The sequence below is a fragment of the Elephantulus edwardii genome, unplaced genomic scaffold, assembly GCF_000299155.1.
Source record: "Elephantulus edwardii isolate Elephantulus edwardi_28Jun2011 unplaced genomic scaffold, EleEdw1.0 scaffold00148, whole genome shotgun sequence".
Taxonomy (NCBI): Eukaryota; Metazoa; Chordata; class Mammalia; order Macroscelidea; family Macroscelididae; genus Elephantulus; species Elephantulus edwardii.
The window spans coordinates 4,630,994-4,647,155 of record NW_006399898.1 but is presented as its reverse complement, the minus strand read 5'-3'; the positions used below and the strand labels follow the sequence as shown (position 1 = coordinate 4,647,155).

The 16,162-nt window shown below is 63.0% G+C and overlaps 2 protein-coding genes across 2 annotated transcripts in view; one reads left to right on the top strand and one right to left on the bottom strand.

The window, feature by feature from the left end:
- The first annotated feature begins 1,047 nt into the window (after nt 1-1,047).
- Nucleotides 1,048-11,292, top strand: HIP1R (huntingtin interacting protein 1 related). Its single transcript, XM_006894698.1, has 30 exons — nt 1,048-1,111; nt 1,313-1,455; nt 1,683-1,739; nt 3,515-3,595; nt 3,848-3,924; nt 4,198-4,259; nt 4,689-4,829; nt 5,060-5,117; nt 5,195-5,270; nt 5,351-5,482; nt 5,568-5,629; nt 5,872-5,944; nt 6,021-6,204; nt 6,279-6,367; nt 6,456-6,572; nt 6,654-6,755; nt 6,933-7,127; nt 8,239-8,386; nt 8,463-8,549; nt 8,683-8,790; nt 8,868-9,004; nt 9,073-9,183; nt 9,264-9,322; nt 9,423-9,453; nt 9,531-9,593; nt 10,248-10,348; nt 10,463-10,568; nt 10,639-10,762; nt 10,839-10,900; nt 10,984-11,292. Exons 6-30 carry the CDS (start codon nt 4,217-4,219, stop codon nt 11,290-11,292), a joined length of 2,718 nt encoding a protein of 905 aa, XP_006894760.1. The 5' UTR covers nt 1,048-1,111; nt 1,313-1,455; nt 1,683-1,739; nt 3,515-3,595; nt 3,848-3,924; nt 4,198-4,216.
- Nucleotides 11,293-15,229: 3,937 nt separating this feature from the next.
- The window catches only part of VPS37B (vacuolar protein sorting 37 homolog B (S. cerevisiae)), a 2,933-nt gene continuing 2,000 nt past the window's right edge, over nt 15,230-16,162 (bottom strand). Inside the window, exons 4-5 of the mRNA XM_006894697.1 lie at nt 15,557-15,672; nt 15,230-15,374 (exon numbers count right to left, since the gene is read on the bottom strand). Of these exons, the coding sequence (XP_006894759.1) occupies nt 15,230-15,374; nt 15,557-15,672 (261 nt within the window). The remainder of the gene's footprint in view (nt 15,375-15,556; nt 15,673-16,162) is intronic.

The window sequence follows — 16,162 nt, the reverse complement described above, 5'->3', positions numbered from 1 at the left end:
CAGTGAGGGACCCTGCGTGGTGGCCACCGTGAGGCTGCTGCCTGTGCCGGGCCCAGGACGGGCTTCTGCAGAGGATGTGCTTCACCCTTGTCCCCTCACTGTCATCACAACCGCAGATCGCGCCTGACTCCAGCGGGCGGGCAGCGTCCGGGCCATGTTGGGCACCTGCCCAGGAGGCCTTTCAAGGGAGCCCCTGAAGCTCACAGCCCACCCCTCTGCAGTCAGAGGCCCTCGGGGAGGAGGGGACACCCAGGATGGATTTAGAAGTCGGAGCTGGTGGCCTGGAAGGCCAGTCCCAGGATGGGGCGGAGGGTGAGAAGCTGTGCATCCCAATGAACCGAGGCCACAATGGACACTGTGTGCAGAAGGAGGTCAGCCTGGGCCACACGGGGAGCAGGCGCAGGGGCTGAAGCCCAAGGTCTGTGTGGTGATCGGAGGGGACGTCTTTGGGGAGAGCCCACCTGCACACAGCCACACAGCCTCAGCCCGCTGCCCCTGTGGACCAGCGCAGTGACCCCGGGAGCATGGCCTATAGGGTCTCTGGGCGGCAGCCATTACAAAATCCCCTCGGCCGTCCTTCCCTGGCCGCAGCTGCTGGGCCTTGCACCACCCGCCCCCTTGGTTGGCTGCGAGGTACTTAAATGCGGGTCCACTGGAACCACAGCCCAGCTGGTCCGTGCTTCCCAGGCCCACGGAGTGTCTGGTGGCTACGGAATGGCCGTCAGTTGTAGCTGCACGTTGTAAAGAGGGGAGACTTCAGAGGGTGCCCACTGTTAGCTGCTGTTGTGGTGACCCTTGTGCATCACAAGATCGTAGGCCTCTCAGGACAGGGCTCTGGGCACTAGAGCACCAGCCCTTTGTTCCGACGTGCCTCCGGAACCTTCGACCTTCCCGTTAGTGGCCCAGCTCGGTCACTGTGGAGAGAATCCCTCTCCTCATCTTCACACCTGCCTTCCGGGTGCCGCATGGTGTCCCTTCCCCCGGGGCCTTTCCTAGGAGAGGCTGCCCAGGTGAGGGTCTGACCACGGCTCCGCTGTCCCCTCACAGGCCATCAGCATCAGCAAAGCCATCAATACCCAGGAGGCACCTGTGAAGGAGAAGCATGCCCGGCGTATCCTTCAAGGCTGTTGGGGGTGACGGGAAGGTGGGCCCCAGGACCCAGTCAGCTGGCCGTGGGGAAGGTGTCCGCGGGAGCCCTGGGGAAATGCACGCCCTTGTCCTTTTTCACCCATGGGTGACAGCCCTAGGCTCTGGGACAGGCAATGGCCTGTGAGGAGCCTTGCCCAGTGCTCTGTGGACCTTGACCCCGCAGGCATCATCTTGGGCACCCATCACGAGAAGGGGGCCTTCACCTTCTGGTCCTACGCCATCGGCCTGCCACTTCCCAGCAGCGCTATCCTCAGCTGGAAACTGTGCCATGTGCTCCACAAGGTCCTTCGAGACGGGCACCCCAACGTGAGTGAGCAGGGTGGAGGGAGAGTCGGGGGGCGGAGACACCCCACCCCTGGGTCTGCACCCCAACGTGAGTGAGCAGAGCATGGAGGGTCGGTGGTGGAGACACCCCATCCCTGGGTCTGCACCCCAGCGTGCTGTCTCCAGCCTGCGGGTGTCCCCTGCTCCCCTCTACCAGCCGCTGTGGGCTCAGGGATCTTGACTCGTGTCCCCTCCCCGCTGCACTCCAGGTTCTGCATGACTGCCAGCGGTACCGGAGCAACATCCGGGAGATCGGGGAGCTGTGGGTAGGTGCCAGGAGTGGGCAGTGGGGCCAGCACTGGACAGGGGCCAGCAGGCAGATGTCCATCAGGGAACTCTCGGGAAGTGGGAGCTGTGTGAGCGTGTGGACTCCCGAGGCACCCAGGGGCCAGGGTCTTCTGTTTGGGGTGACTTGGGGTGCCTGTCAGTGGATGTGGGCCTCAGACTCCCGAGATTACTAGGCCTGTGGTGCTCTTGTCTGTGGAAGTGGAGTCCTCAGGGTGGGCATCACTCCTGAGGCCACAGCTCCACATGCCCGTGCCTTGCTCAGGACCCACGGCTGGACCAGGGTGTGTGTGCATGGTGCCTTTCTCAAGTCTTGGGGAGCCTGATGTCTGGGTCCCCCAGAACTCTCACACTTGGTGGGAGGGAGGGGGCTGCCAGCCCTGCTTCTCTCTGGAGTCCTGCTGGGGTGGGGCCACGGGGCCCCCTGAACACAGGAAGGAGGGGGAGCAGCATGCACAGGGTGGGAGGCATCGGGGAAGGCAGCTGTCCGAATGTGTCTCCATCGCCTCCTGCCCCCCGTCCCCTATCTGTCAGAAGGCAAGGCTGGGAACCAAGCACCCCCAGCTGAAGACCGTCGCCTGGGCTTGCAGAGAGAGAATGGGGAGCTGGGCACTCCATCCGCAGAGACCCCAGCACCAGGCGGAGCAGCCCAGGGCTGGGGACCCTCATGGTGCTCTGGGAGGCGGCTAAATACCTGAGCTCTAAGCTGGGAGGTGGGCGGCTTGAATCCACTCAGGCACCTCAGAGGACAGGCCTGGCCGACCTGCAGCCCTGACAACCCCAGTCCGACCACCCAGTGGCCGCCGATCTGGCGCTTGGATTTTGTAGGACAATTATCGTGGGGACCCTGGGGACACAGTGGTCAGAGTGCTCAGCTGCGAACCTGAAGGTTGGCAGTTTAAACCCACCTGCTGCTTTGTGCGAGGGTGAAGAAGCACCGGCTTCTGTAAAGCTTTAGAAGCCAGTGGGCAGGTCCTGCGGGGTCTCTGCGAGGACAGCGGGTGTGGGGTTTGTATGTAAAGGAGATGGTGGAGGTGGACGTTTTGGAATTCTCAGACCTGAAATTTGAACACTGAACAAAGATGTCGCTCTGAAGATGAAGGCGCCCCAGCTCAGGACTTGGCATTTCCCTGGACCTCACACGTGTGTGTAAGCTGGACACGGGGTACGAAGCTCAGAGAACAAGTGCCTTCGAACTGCCGTCTGGCAAAGACTGTGGACTAGCCCACACATGGCCGAGGGCCGGACTGGCCGCTTGGAAGAGGGGCAGCCAGGGTCTCCTTAGAAGCGGGGGGGACTGCTCTCCTGTCCTGTGAGCCTGTTGTCAGGAGGGTCAGCACCTCTGTGGGAGCAGCGTGCTTGGCCAGGAAGGACCCCTTCACCCTGCAGCCGTGGGCTTAAGCACAGTGGAGGTGCTGAGGGGCACAGGACCCGGCAGGGTGTTGTCCTGTGGTCCGTGGGAGCCAGCTTGCCACCCCTGAGAGCAACATCCCAGGGCTCTGGGGGGAAACGCGAGGGAGCAGAGACGGAAATGCTGCGGACGGTGCTGGGCACAAAAAGCACTGCATGGTGACACCCAGCAATGGAGACCAGTGGCGAGGCAGCATCACTGGTGCGGGATCTCGGCAGGGAACGAGAAGGCCCCGCGGGCTTAGCTGTTTACTGAGGGAGGAGTGAATGAACGGCACAGCGGTTCTCGTATTGTCCCGACGTAGTCTCCCCCTTCGTCCTTACTGGACCCTTGCTGTCCCCTCAGGGACACCTGCATGACCGCTACGGACAGCTGGTGAACATTTACACCAAACTTCTGCTGACCAAAATCTCCTTCCACCTCAAGGTCAGTCCCTGTGGGAGGGACGGCAGGGAGGGACCCTCGGGGTGTCTGTCTGTCAACCCTGCGATGGGTCAGTCTGTCCACCAGGAGCAGCACCTGCCCAGTCCGCTCTTGACCAAGCAGACAGCAGGGGCCTGGGCGCTTATCCTCTCAGTGTCCTGCCCTCCTGACAGCACAGGGCCCTTGTCCCAGAGCAGGTGGCACCTCTCACATCTCAGGCCAGCTCTTGGGGGACAAATGGCATTCTCTCTGCAGCACCCCCAGTTTCCTGCAGGCCTAGAGGTGACGGACGAGGTGCTGGAGAAGGCAGCAGGGACTGACGTCAACAACATGTGAGTCAGGAGTGCGCAGCCCCAGGGGTGGACTTGGGGGCTGGCCTGACGGGACAGCAGCCTCACGGTCCCCGGCTCCAGTCTCTGAGGCCGTAGCCCCGCTGGCTGGGTACCGACCGGGTTCTGTGGCATCCTCACCCCACTTCCCTGCCTGCCTGTCCGCTCAGGGTGGGTGTGGCATCGGTGCTTGTGGTGGAAGGGGGACTGGGTGCAGGGCCGTTTCTTCTCCTGGGGGTCGGGGTGCACCGCCTTGATGCCTCCTCACCCCACCAGCTTCCAGCTCACCGTGGAGATGTTCGACTACATGGACTGTGAGCTGAAACTCTCCGAGTCAGGTGAGTCTCGGACACTGCTCCCCAGGATGCTCAGGACAGGGCTGGCCTTCCCTCGAGGGGCACTGCTCTGTCAGCCCCACGACGGCTGGGGTGCAGGGCCCAGAGCTGTCTCGTCCGCCTGGCCTGCTGGCTTCCTTTGCTGTCTGAGTCCAGAGCAGAGGTGGCAGCTGACTGCCTTCCCTCCCGCCATGGGTCCACTCAGAGGCCTTAGGGGCAGCGGAGGCTGAGCCCCCCACTCCGTCCTGACCGTGCCTCGGGGGCACAGCTTTCACGGGGCATGTTTTGCCCCTCCCACCCAGGGATGGGGTGCCAGCTCTATCCTGGGGGCCAAGGGGGGCTTGAAGCCTGGCCTAGAGCCTTGCTGGATAGGCCCCCGTGCCCAACAGCCACCACCACACACCGGCCTCACCCCCCAACTTCTCCCCGCAGTTTTCCGGCAGCTCAATACGGCCATTGCCGTGTCCCAGATGTCCTCGGGCCAGTGTCGCCTGGCCCCGCTCATCCAGGTCATCCAGGACTGCAGCCACCTCTACCACTACACGGTCAAGCTCATGTTCAAGCTGCACTCCTGTGAGTCTGCGGCCTCGTGCTCGGCCGTCCTGAGGGCGCCTGAAAGACTTATTAAAGGGCTGCCTCACACTCGTCCAGCGGGTGGCACGTGTCTAATGAAAAGTCACCACATTTTCACAGATATGCGTGCACAGTGGTTAAGGGCCCCACTGTGGCAGGGGTCCCCTTCTCGGGGGTTTGAGGCCTGGAGGTGGGAGGGTCCAGTCTTGGGGTCTCTCTGGTGTGCACAGGTCTCCCCGCGGACACCCTGCAAGGACACCGGGACCGGTTCCATGAGCAGTTCCACAGGTGCGGTGGGCGGGAGGGGGCAGGGGCTGCAGGCACACGGGGTCACGGCTGTCACTGACCCCGGATGACCCCCGCAGCCTCAGGAACTTCTTCCGACGAGCCTCCGACATGATCTACTTCAAGCGCCTCATCCAGATCCCCCGGCTCCCCGAGGTACCTCTCTGCCCTGGGGGGGCCCCCACACTGGCTCACAGGACCCCAGGGCCCAGCGGCTGAGCGTCTCCACCCTACAGGGTCCCCCTAACTTCCTCCGGGCCTCAGCGCTGGCGGAGCACATCAAGCCAGTGGTGGTGATCCCCGAGGAAGCCCCCGAGGACGAGGACCTCATTGAGATCAGCACAGGACCCCCCGCCAAGGAACCCGGGGTGCGCCCCCCCGTCCCCCCACAAGGCTGGTCTGCATCCCCCTCGGCACCAGTGGGCAGGTTGTCACTGTGCTCTGATGTGGCAGGTGGTGACTGACCTCTTCGAGCAAACGTTTGGACCCCCCAATGGCTCAGTGAAAGATGACAGGTGAGGCCTGGGGGGAGGGGAGGGGACCACCAGTGACCCCGGTGGAGGCTGACAGGTGAGGCCTGGGGGAGGGGGGTGTGTCACGGATCATCATGGACCCCGGTGAGGGCTGACAGGTGGATGGAGGGCCTCTGAGCTTTTGGCGGGACATTTCCATCTGGAAAGACCACAGACTGGACAGAGGCGCACACACAGCTGGTTCCATCCCTAAGACCTCGTGCCCCTGCCTGCCCCCTCCGTAGGGACCTGCAGATCGAGAGCTTGAAGAGGGAGGTGGAGGTGCTCCGGGCGGAACTGGAGAAGATGAAGCTGGAGGTGAGAGGTGAGCTGGGTGTGCGCGGAGGCTTTGGGGACAGTGGCCGCAGGCCCAGCCTCGTCCTTCCCGTCCCAGGCCCAGCGGTACATCGCTCAGCTCAAGGGGCAGGTGAACGCGCTGGAGGCGGAGCTGGAGGAGCAGCGGAAGCAGAAGCAGAAGGCCCTGGTGGACAACGAGCAGCTGCGGCACGAGCTGGTCCAGCTGAGGGCCGCACAGCTGGAGGGCGAGCGCAACCAGGGGCTGCGTGAAGAAGCAGAGAGTGCGTGCGGGGTGGGTGCGGAGGAGGGGGCGCCTGGGGGCCGGGGCTGCCCAGTCACAGCCTCCCCTCCGCAGAGAAGGCCAGTGCCACCGAGGCACGCTACAGCAAGCTGAAGGAGAAGCACAGCGAGCTCGTCAACATCCACGCCGAGCTGCTCCGCAAGGTGGGTGCCCAGCCCAGCAGGGTGCAGGGTCCCCCTGAGGTGGAGGGGCGGCTGCAGGACAGTGAGCGCGCCCCTCCCCGGTGCCCAGAACGCAGACACAGCCAAGCAGCTGACGGTGACACAGCAGAGCCAGGAGGAGGTGGCGCGGGTGAAGGAGCAGCTGGCCTTCCAGATGGAGCAGGCCCGGCGAGAATCTGAGATGAAGGTGCGTGTGGACGGGTGGACACTGTCCCAGCCCCCTCCCAGTGCCGGCCTCTGACACGCTGTCCCTGCTGCCCCGTCCCAGCTAGAGGAGCAGAGTGACCAGCTGGAGAAGCTGACCAGGGAGCTGGAGGCCAAGGCCGGGGAGCTGGTGCGTGCCCAGGAGGCCCTGAGCCGCACGGAGCAGGTGAGCTGGTCTGTGCCCTCGCCCGTGGGCTGGCCCACACCGCACAGGCCACAGGGTTTGGCCGTCGGGCAGAGCTGTGTAGGGAGTCCCCGCCCCCGCAGGTTCTGGGGGGAGGTGAGAGGTGAACTAGCGGGGCAGGCAGGCTCCGGGCCCACCCCGCGCCCTCCACGTTCACAGAGTGGCTCGGAGCTGAGCACGCAGCTGGCCGCACTGAGTGCAGAGAAGGACACGCTGAGCAGTGCTGTGCGGCAGCGTGAGGCCGACCTGCTGGCCGCCCAGGACCTGGTGCGCGACAAGGAGGCGGAGCTGAGCCAGGAGCGGCAGCGCGGCTCCCGGGAGAGGGACGAGCTGCAGGGCCGGCTGGCCGAGAAGGTAACGGGCCGGGGGGTCACGGGGCCAGGAGGGGACAGCAGTGGTTGAGGACACGGTCACCCAGGGAATTCAGGCTGCCGTGTGCTGGCCCCGGGGCCCGGCTTCCCTGTTAGAGGCCGATTGTGGGTGATGTTGTTCTGTATGCGGGGGAGTGTGCTGGGGGCTGAAGTCCAGCTGTCAGAGGCCTCAAGTACCATGCGGATGACCAGACCTTGGGAGCGCAGTGAACTGAGGGGTGCCAGTACACCCCACTCACGTAGTGGACCCAGGCTCAGCGCGTTTCCACGGTGCTGGCACATGTGGCAGCTGCTCTCTGGTGGACCTCTCCCTACCTGGTCGCTGGTCAGCAGACATCCAGGTGCTTGTCGCTGTGGTGCAGGGGCTGTGGCCACTCCATTCCCACCAGCGAGGAGTGGGTTCTAGCCGAGCCACGGCCTTGTCAACACCAGCTGTCCCCACACAAGCCTCAAGCACGACTTGCTGCCTCTCACTCCTAGTGACCCATGTGCACCAACACACCGCAGCCAGGGTCCCAGGACGTCCACTTGGGGCCCTCGCCCACCATACCCTCCTCCAGGCTCCTTCCTGGTTCTGGCCACCAGGGCCCTCGGGAACGGCGCCTGGTCAAATCACTAACCTTGGATTTGGGCTTTGGCTGCTTGTCCTTAACCCTCCTGGAGACCACCCAGACCTCGTGTGGGCTAGCGGGTGCTCGTGGGAGACCAGCCAATCACTGACCCATGGCCTGGCTTCCCTCCTGTGGCTGCTGTCCCATGGAGGATTCCGTGGAGGGACACACGGGGCCAGGTTCTGTGGTGGACATAGATTAACCTTCTGGTCGGTTGCCGGGGCCACAGGAACTGCTGTGTCCACAGAGAGTGGCAGGCTGTCCTGTCCCTCCAGCCTTCGCGGCCACTGTCGCTGGGCTCCTGGCCCCTAAGGCCTGGCTGGTGGGTGTGCTGGTCAGGGGACGTGCTCTCAGGCCTCATTTCCAGTTGGCGTCGTCTTTCATGGAGCTGTTCACCCCTTTGAGCACGGGAAACGAGGTGTCCTCGTGGGCTGCTGGCGGTGCCCCCATGTCTGAGGTGCCCTCCTGTCCCTCACTGGCCAGGAGTCTCAGGAACAGAGGCTGCAGCAGAGGCTGCTGGACAAGCAGTTTGCAGTGCTGCAGGGCGCGGTGGCCGAGGCTGAGGCCATCCTGCGTGACGCCGTGGGCAAGCTGGACGACCCCCTGCACCTGCGCTGCACCAGCTCCCCAGGTAGGACCCCGGCCCCGACAAGCCTGCATCCCGCTGAGCGACCCCCCTCCACCTGCCTCACCTCCTGTGTTCACAGACTACCTGGTGAGTCGCGCGCAGGCCGCCCTGGATGCCGTGGGCACCCTGGAGAGCGGGCATGCCCAGTACGTGGCCTCTATGGAGGGTGAGTGCAGAGCCGCCGGAAGGTGGGGACAGTCTGGACTCGGAGCCAACTGTCCACACTGTGGAAGGCTTCGACCCCCTTGGTATCTCTGTCACCTCCTCTCGGGGCAGTGCTGACTTTCTGTGTCCCCCAGATGCCTCTGCCCTGGTGGCCGCCCTGACCCGCTTCTCGCACCTGGCTGCAGACACCATCATCAACGGCAGTGCCACCTCACACCTGGCCCCCACTGACCACGCCGACCGTGAGTCCTGCTCCCGGACCCCCAGTGCGGGCTCTCGGTCAGGCTCTCCGGCTCCCCCTCACGGTCCTCTCCCCTAGGCCTGACGGACATGTGCCGAGAGTGTGGGGCGCGGGGCCTGGAGCTGGTGGGGTGTCTGCAGAACCGGCAGGACCTGCCACAGGCCCAGCCTGGCCTGGTGCGGACTCCCCTTCAGACCATCCTTCAGCTGGGCCAGGTGAGTGGGGCCTAGGGGCTGGGTCAGGCCTTGGGGTTCAGGGACTGAACACCCCACCCCGCCTGCAGGAGCTGAAGCCCAAGAGCCTGGACGTGCGTCAGGAGGAGCTCGGGGCCGTGGTGGACAAAGAGATGGCTGCCACATCAGCGGCCATCGAGGACGCCGTGCGGAGAATTGAGGTGAGGATGAAGTGAGGGGTGAATGGGGGTGTGCGTTGGCCCCACGTCAGCGCCCCGCTCACCTGCTCTGTTGGGTCTAGGACATGATGAACCAGGCCCGGCAGGCCAGCTCTGGGGTGAAGCTGGAGGTGAATGAGAGGTAAGGCTGTCTCCAACCCACACGACAGGTGGCTTCCCTGTGGCCCTACCAACAAGGGGTACAGGGTGAGCCCCCTTCTCACCTCCTCTTCTCCCCCCAGGATCCTCAAGTCCTGCACAGACCTGATGAAGGTGAGTGTGGGCCGTGGGCCTGTGCCCTGGGGGTGCCCTGTGTGTGGCACCAGCGAGACATGCATATTGGTGTCTAGGCCATTCGGCTGCTGGTGACGACGTCCACCAGGCTGCAGAAGGAGATTGTGGAGAGCGGCAGGGTGAGTGGGGCCCTTGACCTGGCCCCGTATGCACAGAGGGGGATGCTGTGGGAGAAGGGGACACGTCTCAGCACACACACACACACCCAGGGGGGATATGGAACAGCAACACCCCTCAGCACAGACCTACACTCCTAGGGAAGCTGCAGGGAGAAGGGACTCCTGTACACACTCAGGTGTGCCCCTTCTCTAGCAGGGAGGCTGTGGAAGAAGGGGACCCGTCACCATGCACACAAACCCGAGAACCCCACAGACGTGCATCTCAGGGGCTCTAGAGAGGACACTCCCCAGGGATCACTGCAGGGAGAAGGGTCCACCCCATACACACCCCAGGAGACCCCCTCACCACACACAGGCAGACAAGGGCCTCTGCTCAGCACAGACATCCAGGCTCAGGTACACTGGCCCCTTCTACGCCCCCTGACGTGCACACACATCCCTGGGAACCTGGAAGGATGGGGTCTCCCTCACCTCCTTGATGTGCACACACGGCACCAGGGCAGCTGTAGGCAGAGGGGACCCCTTCAGTGCACACCCACCCACCCCGGGAAGCTGTGGAGCAAAGGGTGCCCACCTCACATACACCCCCGGGAGGCTGTGGGAAGGACCCTGTGTCCTGGTCTGAGCTGGCCAACCCTGTCCTCTCGCCACCAGGGGGCAGCCACACAGCAGGAATTTTACGCCAAGAACTCCCGCTGGACAGAGGGCCTCATCTCTGCCTCCAAGGCGGTGGGCTGGGGGGCCACTCAGCTGGTGTAAGTACCTGGGGCAGCTCTGGGGGTCCAGCCCCCTCTCAGCTGCTGAGAGTAGCTGGTGTGGGCACCGGGGGTCCCCAGGCAGGCCCTGCGCCCTGACTGTCCGCCCCCCAGGGAGTCCGCGGACAGGGTGGTGCTGCACACGGGCAAATACGAGGAGCTCATCGTCTGCTCACACGAGATCGCGGCCAGCACCGCCCAGCTGGTGGCAGCCTCCAAGGTGAGCAGGGGCCAGGGACCCCGCCCAGATGGGGAGCAGACCTGGGCGCCCTGACCACTGTCCTCCCCAGGTCAAGGCCGACAAGCACAGCCGCCACCTGAGTCAGCTGCAGGAATGCTCGCGCTCGGTCAACGAGATGGCCGCCAACGTGGTGGCCTCCACCAAGTCTGGCCAGGAGCAGATCGAGGACAGAGGCGAGTGCCGGGCGGGGTGGGGGCGCGGCGGGCCCGGACAGCGGCGCTGACCCTCACCCACTCTCCTGTGTGACAGACACCATGGACTTCTCGGGCCTGTCCCTCATCAAGCTCAAGAAGCAGGAGATGGAGTCCCAGGTGGGTGCCCACTGCAGACCCCTGGGCGGTCCCTGGTCCCCCTGGGTGGTCCCCCTGGGCCATGCTGAGAGGAGCCCCCGCAGGTGCGTGTGCTGGAGCTGGAGACAAGGCTGGAGGCCGAGCGCGTGCGCCTGGGGGAGCTGCGTAAACAGCACTACGTGCTCGCCGGCGGTGTGGGGACCCCTGGCCAGGAGGAGCCTGCCAGGCCCATTGCTGCCCCCCGCAGCGGGGCCTCCAAGAAGCCCCCCTTGGCCCAGAAACCCAGCGTGGCCCCCCGGCAGGACCACCAGCGGGGTGGGGGCACACAGCTTCCTGGCGCCACTGAGACCCCGTCTGCCCTGCAGCTTGACAAAAAAGACGGGGTCTACCCAGCTCAGCTCGTCAACTACTGATGCCAGAGCCACGGGCAGTGGGGGCCACGGCCTGGCCTCTGGCAGCAGGACCCAGGAGCCCTTGCTCTGTAGTCGAGGGTCTGAGGGCAGCAGGGCCCTCTTCTGTCTGGCGAGTCCTCTCTGGGTCCCTCTCCTGTCTCCTGGGGCAGTGTCCCCTCCCTCAGCTCGACAGGGTCCCCACCGCTCCAGGAGCAGAAGGAGTGACAGTGCTTGTGTGTGACGGAGAGGCTGGGGCCCTTCCTGCTTCTCTCCGGATCCTACAGTTACTACAGTGAGGGCCGTCACCATGCAGAGAGTGGGGGACATTAAGCTGCGCAGACACACAGGGTGGAGGGGAAAGAAAGGGTGGAAATAAAATTCCATGCAAACAGGAACCAAAGTGGAGGTGTGGTTTACTGTCAGAACAGTCTCTTAAGTCTCCAAGACCTTGAAAGATACCTGGTCCAGACCATCTCCGCCCCCACAAGGCCAGCCTCGCACTGTCCGGGGCATGTATGGTGGTGTGCTGCCACCAGGCCACTGTCACGGAGCATGACAAAAAGGTTCAAAAGGCCACAGGACGAAAGCATGTGTGTAGTTGGAAAACCAGCACCAACACCTACACACACTCACTCTCTGACCGCTGTGAGGGTGACGGGCAGCTGGCTCAGTCACAGTGTGACAGAACAGCCCTGCCCGGCCTCACACACACGGACCTTGCTAGGGTGACGAGCTGGCTGTGGTGAGTGTAGCAGAGAACACAGCCCTGCCCGGCCCCTACACTCAGCATCTGTCGTGCTGAAGCCCCTCAACGTTAGGATGTCAGTACCACCCTCACAATCCAGCCGCACCTGAGAACCCCAGGCAACCCCCAACAGCCTCGTGGAACCAGAACTGGCACTTGTCCCTAAATACAGCAGTCTCAGATGAGGAGAGAAAGACCACGGTCACAGAGGACTCACCTTGTCCACCCTCAAAGCACAGTCCGAAGCTGCAGTGTGAACGGGACGGTGGGAACAGCCAGAGCAGGAGAGAACTCAGCCCGGAGTGTTGTGTGCTCATCCACTGAGGACAGACGACTGCAAACATTTGCTAACAGTGGTTAATGTGGGAACCTGACAGACAGTATTCATGTCTCCAAGCCCCGTGTCAAAATTGCAAATACTGAATCCGGGGTGGCGGCATGTGCTACCAACCTGGACCCGAATTGTAACTGACCCTCAGATGGGTTTGCAGTAAATTGCTCAGGAGATGGCCCATCATTCCCCCACAGAGCAGTTGGTGGGTTCAAACCCCGAGCCTTTGGGATTATAATCCAGCTTCTTACCACACGGCCACCAGAGCTCCAGGGGGTGGTGTGAGGCACTGGCCTGTTCTGCCGATTAGCCCAGTGCTGCTGTCAGTGCACCCCGTCCTGTGTGGTTAGGTGCTGTCGTGTACGGCTCACAGCGGCCCTGTGACCGGATCTGAACCCTGCCCTGTGCCATCCTCAGGACCTCTGACACACCAAGCCCACTACTGAAGTGACTGTGTCAGCCCCCTGGGTTGAGGGTCTTCCTCCTCAGCTGACCCTCCACCTTTCCACGTGTGACGTCCCTCCCCTGGGAATAGCCTCTCAGCCACATACCCAAGGTTTGTGAGCTGAAGCTTCGCCATCTTTGCCTCCAGGGAGCCCCTGGCTGCACTTTCACCGAGACACATTTGTTCTTCGGCTTTCGTGGCTTGGTCAGCGCTCTTCTCCAACACCCCTGTTCAATGGCATCAGTCCTTCTGTCATCCTGACTCATTGTCCAGCTCTCAGATGCACAGCAAGTGATTGGAAAGACCATTGCCTCAATCAGGTGCTCCTTAGTCCATTGCTCAGAAGTCATTTGGAAGGGAGCTCTGGTGGCCTAGTGGCAGGAAGCTGCACTGCAGTCCCAGAGGTGCACAGTTCAAATCCACCAGATGCTCTGCTGGAGAAGGAGGGGCGATCTCCTCCTGTGTCAGTCAGATCTGATCTGATGGTACACACACACGTAATTTGGAGAGGTCCTGACTAGACTTCCCCATGCACGTCTCCCGATCGCCTGATTGCTGGTACCAAGCGTGTTGACTGTGGTTTCCCAGAGTGCCAAACCCCTGGGTCTCCCCAAGGAGAGCTGGCCGCCTTTATATCCTGTGCCCTCCCCCCCGTCACTCACATTTGAGCAGATGATGCGGCCGGGGGTGGGGGTGTCCTCACCAGCCACATTGTCCTGGTGGGTCCTCCAGGTCACCTGCAGTCACGTCCCTGACTCCAGGTGGGGCAGTGCTGATACCTTTCAAGGCAGAGACAGAAGGACCAGGGTCTGGTTCACGGTGCCCAGGGGAAAGAGCTTCAGAAAACTAGCTATTGACAAGAGAAGGCTCTTGACACCAAATAAAAATGCAGCCAAGGACAAGCCGCTGCAAAGGGGCCTCGGGACTGCTCCAGTTCCCAGGGGCCAGGCTGGACACCAGGCCCGAGCACCCCTCCTCCAATCTCAGTCATGTCCCTCCTGACCCCCGGGGTATAAGGACCACGGCCTCAAGAGGGGCCTACAGAACTCACGCTGCTGAAGACAGTGTCCTCACGGGGCCCTCACCGCGTGGACCACAGGCTTGACCACAGGTTTCCAAAGCTGTAAAATCAGGGGGCAGAGACTACTCACCTTTCTCCCGGAGCTGCTGGTGGATTTGAACAGGGAGAGTTAGCAGCACAGCCTCGTACATGACCTCTATTTAGTTACTAGTCTTTGGGTCAGCAGCCCACTCCCCGTGGACGGGCCCCCAGAGACCAGGGCTCTCCTAGCAGCACCAGGAAGAAGTCGGGCGCACACAAGAAAGTGAACCCCGTAAGGAAAAGCTCCGCTCTGAGCAGATCGGGCCCGTGTCACAACGGATGAACCTAGTACTCCCCACTTCACTGAAATGCTGAGGGACACTAGCCCAGGACCTAAAGCAGGGTGAACCCCCCACTTCCCAGCCGTATGGGAGAAGCCCCAGTGGGCTCAGGATGGTGGGTCTCACCTTCGAACACCTGTCAGCGGGTCCCCAAAGGCACAGAACAGAAAGGAAAAAGCAAGTGCCCGGTGAGCACGGGAGGCCCATCCTTCCACCATCCACAGCCCACGACGCAAGAGCCACCCCCATGTTACCAGGGACACACTCTCCACTGTCCAGTGACACGAAGGGAACTGGGAGGCCCCCAAAACCCCTCATGTCCCTCACACCCAGCCAGCTCGGCCTTCGCACACAGCCTGGTCCTGTCTGGGGAGAAGAGAACTGGCAGTAATGTCACACGATGATCTGAAATCGACGCCCCTGCTCAGGACACTTGGCCACGGCCGACCGCACGGTCGAGAGAGCACGGATCCACTGACCGCTTTAGATCACCTCTAAACACGATTTTAAAAGAATAACCAATCGCGCGTGCGTACACACACACACACAGAGGCCCCGGGATTCTACCATTTATTTGAAATAACCAGAGGACGTGGCAGCCAGTCTCCCCCGGCTGGTCGTACAGCACATGGTGATATCCTGAACACAGACGGGTCTGCACTCCTACACGGGATGCCCAAGACCCACCCAGGCTCAGGCCTGCGATGGGGCATGGACCGGCCAGGACGGATACGTCCAGTCTTGGGGCTGGAGCGCTGACCACTGCCGCCGCACAGCTGAGCACGGTAAGAGCCAGGCCGTGAGTGACCAGACGGTCAGGACTTCTCCTCGTCCACAGAAAGGTCCTGGGATTTCAGAGCACAGCTCTGGAAGTGGCCGTGGAGAGGTGGCCAGTCTGGGACTGTTAACAGTGTCACACACACGTCACATGTTTGGCGCTAGCACCGCTGCTAGCTGGGCACCTGGGCAGCAGCGGCCACGGAGGTAAGAGGAGTGAGTGGTGCCAGCTCTCGAGGGTTGGCACGCCAGTGGACTGTCCTGACAGTCGTGGAAGTCACAGCAGAGCCAAGGCCAGGAGCAGGACGAGGCGGCCGAGGGTGGAGGTTGGCAGCCCTGCACGGGGCACTCCTGAGCAGACACCTGACCGGGAAACGATGTCAGCCTGGACAGCAGCCAGCGAGGGAGAGGCCACTGGGGGCCTGGCGGTCGACAGGTGACAGGGTGAGGTGAGGTGTGGCACCCAGGCCTTCCTCCGTCACAGGTGTGTCGTGCTCCAGGACGGAACCTGGGGCCAGGCTTTCTCCAACAAAAGGCTTCTCAGAGTCTCAGCCGTGGCCAGGCCAGAGGCAGGACGTGCTCCATGTGGCGTGAGGGGACAGACCCTACTCCCCGAAGGCAGGCCACTGTGCTTGGGGACGTGGAGGGCGAGACCAGGGGGGCCTGCCAGCCCTGGAGCGGCAGCGCCCCGTCCTGGCCCGGTCCTGGCACCGGGTGGTGCTAAGGCACAGAGGGGCGGGTGGCGACCGCATGCTGAGGCCAGGGACGGCCGTGGCACCTCTTCATGGGCGTCTTGGTCAGCTCCCAACAGGACGCACGTCTTTATAAAGGTTCCCTGAATGGTCACCTGAGTGTCAAGAAGGTCTGTGTTTCTAATACAAAACAGGAGTTACACAAGGAGTAAAAACATCGGGGAGCACTTCAGGATGGGCTGCAGGGCAGCACGGAGGTGGCCTGCCAGGGTCGTGGGCCAGCAGCTAGCTGCTCCTTGCAGCTCAGGACATGGCGCCTGGCCAAGTGCAAGTCTGTAGTGGCCCCGAATCTCCTGTGGCAGCTGAGGTCCGGTGGGAGTGGACTGAAGGGCCCCGGCACTGTGCCTGCCCGTGGGCCATGTCCAGTCCGGCCGGCCCGCCTCAGGAGGGGAAGTGTGCCAGGGGCCGTTCTGGTCTGGGTGAGTAGAGGGTTTTTATGGACGCGTCTGACTTGGCAC

Excerpts from the sequence above, each read along its gene's own strand:
- HIP1R (XM_006894698.1), top strand. The coding sequence starts at position 4,217 with ATGTTCGACTACATGGACTGTGAGCTGAAACTCTCCGAGTCAG. Across the intron at positions 5,483-5,567 it reads CCCCCGCCAAGGAACCCGGG|GTGGTGACTGACCTCTTCGA; the intron begins GTGCGCCCCCCC and ends CTGATGTGGCAG. Across the intron at positions 5,630-5,871 it reads GGCTCAGTGAAAGATGACAG|GGACCTGCAGATCGAGAGCT; the intron begins GTGAGGCCTGGG and ends CCCCCTCCGTAG.